At 40.6% G+C, this 4,792-nt stretch overlaps 1 protein-coding gene across 1 annotated transcript in view; it reads right to left on the bottom strand.

The window, feature by feature from the left end:
- Positions 1–3,643: 3,643 nt before the first annotated feature.
- The window catches only part of LOC101296769 (bifunctional epoxide hydrolase 2-like), a 3,623-nt gene continuing 2,474 nt past the window's right edge, over positions 3,644–4,792 (bottom strand). Inside the window, exons 2-4 of the mRNA XM_004298093.1 lie at positions 4,543–4,571; positions 3,988–4,226; positions 3,644–3,893 (exon numbers count right to left, since the gene is read on the bottom strand). Of these exons, the coding sequence (XP_004298141.1) occupies positions 3,644–3,893; positions 3,988–4,226; positions 4,543–4,571 (518 nt within the window). The remainder of the gene's footprint in view (positions 3,894–3,987; positions 4,227–4,542; positions 4,572–4,792) is intronic.

Below are 4,792 nucleotides of genomic sequence, written 5' to 3' on the forward strand. Positions count from 1 at the left end.
CTCTCTCTCTCTCTCTCTCTCTCTCTCTCTCTCTCTCTCTCTCTCTCTCTCTCTCTCTCTCTCTCTCTCTCTCTCTCTCTCTCTCTCTCTCTCTCTCTCTCTAGATCTCCTCACCATCATCGCTGCCCATCATCACCACGCAAGGTCTCATCGGTCTCCCTAACCCCGGCGGCGGACACCGATAACAGCAACTTGGTCGAGAAACTCAACCAATTCCTCCGCCATCTCCAAAGGTGAGGACATCGGCCCCTTCGTATGCAAAGCCTTCGCCTCCGGCAAACCCAAGGCCCTCCTCCTCCACCTCTATCCCTTCTCCCACTCCAAAGAGTCTGAAATCGAGGTCTGCCGCGCTCTACCAGGACTTCATCCAAGCCGTCGACTACCTCCGATCTCTCCTCTCCAATATCGACTCCCTCAAATCCTCCGGTCCCTCTCCAACGTCGACATAATCTTCTTTGTCATCAGAGGTGAAGTCCAATGGAGATCCTCGAGGCCGGCATCTTTGAGGCAAGGAGGGAAGATGCGGTGGAGTAGTCCGGGTTATGATTTTGGATAGAAATGAAATCCCTCAAAATTGGGCAGGTGCATGGCTTTGACTAATTTTTCTCTCTATTTTTATGAGTTGAGAGTTTGAGAAAAGAGGAAGTGTGAATAGGAAAAGGGATGGTGGAATATTGAATGTTGGCGATGATAAAAATGCAGTAGGATGTTTGTTGGTCCAGTTGCTTTCTTTTTTGAGTCCTTTCGAACTTAAAAATGTATGTTTTAAATGATTATTGGGTGGTAGTAACTGAAATACTAGGGTTAGTAACTTAATTTCGACGACCAGTTGCCAGAGTAGTTTCATTACGTGGGTCAATAATTTATTATTAGAGTCAATATCATGTTGATTAGGAGTCAGTAACTGATTATTGGGGGCCAGTAACCAAGTTATTGGGGTCGGTAACCTGATTATTGGGGTCAGTAACTCGATTATATTTTGATAATTTTTCTTTTCTAGTATTATTAAGCTGAAATAAGTTGATTATTGGGGTCAGTAACTGATTATTAGGGGTAAATAACTGATTATTGGGGATCCGTAACCAAGTTATTGGGAGTCAGTAACTGAGTTACTGGTGATTGGAATTCGGCGACCGGAAAAAAATCTGAGTTACTGGGGGTCAGTAACTGAGTTACCGGTGATCGGAATCCGGCAACCGGAGAAAATATGAGTTACTGTGAGTCAATAACGGCGATCGAAGAAATTTTCGGTAACCGGTGACGGGCAACCGGAGTCTGGTGGCGGGTAACCGGAGTCTAATGAGGTTCTGGCCAAGTATTCTCTCTCTTTCATTTTCTCTCTCTATACATGTTGAAGTGGTGAGGGTAAACTTGTCTTATAAATATACAAAAATTATTTTTTTATTATGACATTAATAAAAGTTTATGCATTTGGGCATAAAAAATGTTACTTTATATTGGATTGGCTCATGAAAAAGATTATCATTGTAATGGAGAATGAGAGGTTTAAATCAGTATTAAATGAACATTTTCCCCTTGTTTTTTTTCTTTAAGGTGAATGGATGACAAGTTCATTGATTAGGCATCATTACAATCAAAGATTAGTGTTGCCTACACACTTGATGAAATAATAGTAACCAAGAAAGAATCTTGTCTTCAATAAAACACCAAACTATCGGCCATTTTTGCCTCAGCTTGCAAACTCCTTTGATTGGGCAAGTCAAGTTGTTTGTTCAAGCTTCGGCTAAGGAATAAAAACCTTAATATAACCGACACTGGTATAGGCACGTTTTTGTGGCCTTCTCACCTGGTGGAATCATACCACCACTGTTTCCTATCTAGTTAGGTTTTCCAGATGGGTTAGTAGTTAATTGCTATCACCTTGGTATGGTGCGGTATTTTCTTTTGGAGTCGTGTCATCTAGATGACAAGTATTTGTTGTTTGTGCGGGATGATTTGGAGCGTAAGCTTAATGAAGAAGGCAACTTCCACTTGAAGAGAGTTGTAAGGAGTTGTAAACCCTCAAGATCCCAATTTCGCAATCATCGTATAGTGATAACATAAAGTTTGAGAGCCTCTACAACTCCCGTAGCCGGTCGATCATCTTGCTTTCCCTCTGAAAGCCTAAAACAGCTCTTGGAATTAAGCACCTTTCCAATGCCTAATGTCGCTCTAGCTGATGCGATAGTTGCATAGCTCCTTAATGCACTACCCTGACTTGGCACTTGACTTAACTTGCATTCGAGACAGAATGATGGTGCCTCCCCCTCATGAATAGCCAGCCCGCCCCTATGCGGCAGCCCTTACCTGCCTTGAACTACAGGAGCGGTCTTGCATACACACACATATGAAAATAAGGCCCTTTTTCGATAGTTCTTCTAGGCCTTAGTCAAAGAATTGACTAAATACTAGAGTACTGCTAACAGGGAATGCTACCTTGACTCTGCTACTTCGCCCACCAAGCAAGTTAACCATAACTCCAAGTCTTGTCTTGAAAACAACCTCTATGTGCCTTTAGTGCAACATTTCTCTAGTGTACTTTTTGGGTAATGGTAACGGGCTCCAGAGCATACCGGTATTCAGTTTCTCTTATCAACGTAGTCATTTCTGAACCAGTGATTGTTCAACCTGAACAAATAGATAAGACTAGGAAATGCCCCCTAAGGGAACAACCAGATAGACTTGCTAACCCCCTGCTAGGGAACCCGTGCTGGAGCAATGTAACTGGATTAGAAAAATGATATATTTCCACTTAGCTTAGCTATTGCTTGAAAGAGTCATTTCGATCCTTTCTTCTTTTTAGTAGGTGAAGCTGAGTGAACTCATACCCTTAGGGGGCAATCACTGAACACAGACTTAATCGGTTCTTTTATCCGTTTTAACTACCCTCAGACCGGACCTGTAGCTCTGGTGTTAGAACTTGGGTTTAAGGACGATAGAAGGCCTTAGCTGTTGGTTGAAAGAGTAAGCCTTCTTTTTTTTTTTCAGAGTCAAGTAGACTACTTTTTCAGTTAGGAGCTAGAAGCTTAAAAGCTGCTAGGGGCTAGGAGTTAGAGAGGAGGAGGGGGAAGAAGTCACTCGTATGAGTTGTTGTTACGGTTAAACTACCTAATTAATCTTGCTTCTTAGGATACACCATTAATTAGCCTATGGACCTTCATAAATAACTCGAGCTTCCTGAGCTAGGCGACCCTCAAATATGCAAAAGGAAGCCTAAATCAGACGAGTCTAAACCTGAAGAATAGATTGCATTTGTCAAACCCTAACCAGAGAAATAAACGTATGGTGACAAAAGTCATAAGCCGAATGTATCAAACAAATAGACGATTTTGTTCGGTTAATTCAACTTTTGATCAGTTAAGATTATGATCTACATTGACAAAAATATGTAAATAAAAAAGAGTCCGGACAAGTGCGTCCAGACTAAGTCGTACGGACGGACGCACGCAAGTATTTTCCTAATATGCCCACCACCCTAGAGTCGTTGGAGCGGTTTCATACAGCCCACACATGAGGTGATAAAGTGTGTAGGTATCAAAAGTCACAGGCAAGAATCTTAAATGCATAACAGAAATGCCGGAAGCAGTCAAGCGCGCAGCAATACAAGAAACAACAAACTGACAATACACAGGTAAAAGCAACACTATTTAAATTTCTTGATGAAGTCGTGAATGTGTTTGCTGATTTCGTCACCCTTTTCTTGGTTGATAAAATGGGCAACTCCTTCCATTATAACAACCTCTTCTAGAAAAGGCACGTATTTCTTGAACTCGCCATTGTGTATGTAATCCTTGGCGCCAAGAGAATTATAAACTAGGTCCTGGTCTCCCACAATGTACTTAACTGGAACTTTCACTTGAGCGCCAGTCCAGGGTGCAAGGAGTTCCCAATTTCTGCCAAAAAAAAGTAACCATTCACATTAGATTGAAATCTGGACACTAATTGTAAGCATCAAACGTTTAAGCAAAGTCGATCTGAAGTAAATACCGATCACTGTTCCGGTAGTAGTTTATGCCACCAGTGAAGCCTTTCTTCTCAAATTTGCCCACATAGTAGTTAACATCAGCCTCAGACAACCAACTTGGCAAGGCGATCGGAGAATCAGAGGGATGTCCAAAGCCTTTACCCTTAGGTAGGAAAAGTGGACCAGGATGGCGATATGTTAGGAATTCCCTAATAACTCTTGCAGTACCAATTTGTGCGAACTCGGCTTCTATCTCTCCAGGCTCCTGCAAGATTAGTAATTAAGCAATCCCTTGTATATATCATGCATAATCAAATCTATACCATCCCAATTCTTTTGTTTCTGAATTAAACATATACACCAACTTTTAGATTATATTTTTGAATCTCCACCGTTCAGTTTGTTAGTCCTTATATATATATATATAAATATATATATCAATTCTACAAATTTTCAGTCAATTTGGTGATTGTTAAGTTGTCGAACAAGATTAAATCAATAAACGAACCAAATATGCCAAACCTGAACCGTTCATGCTTATAATTATAAATTGTAGTTTTGAATGCCTTAACGATCACCAAAAATTCTGAGAATTTACAAAAGTGATCTACTCATATAGAACTACATATTGAACGATGAAAATGTGATTTTGTGATAAAAAAGTTGGTGTAATCCCCTATCCCTCATATATGTCAAAAAAAGAGATCTCGTAGTGGAATGGCCTTATATGTATAAAACTACATATTGAACGGTGAAGATGTGATTTTGTGATCGAAAAGTTAGTGTAATCTCTTATCCCTCATATATGTACAAAAAAGGGATCCTTTA

The sequence above is a fragment of the Fragaria vesca genome, linkage group LG4 (genome assembly GCF_000184155.1).
Source record: "Fragaria vesca subsp. vesca linkage group LG4, FraVesHawaii_1.0, whole genome shotgun sequence".
NCBI classification, from domain to species: Eukaryota; Viridiplantae; Streptophyta; class Magnoliopsida; order Rosales; family Rosaceae; genus Fragaria; species Fragaria vesca.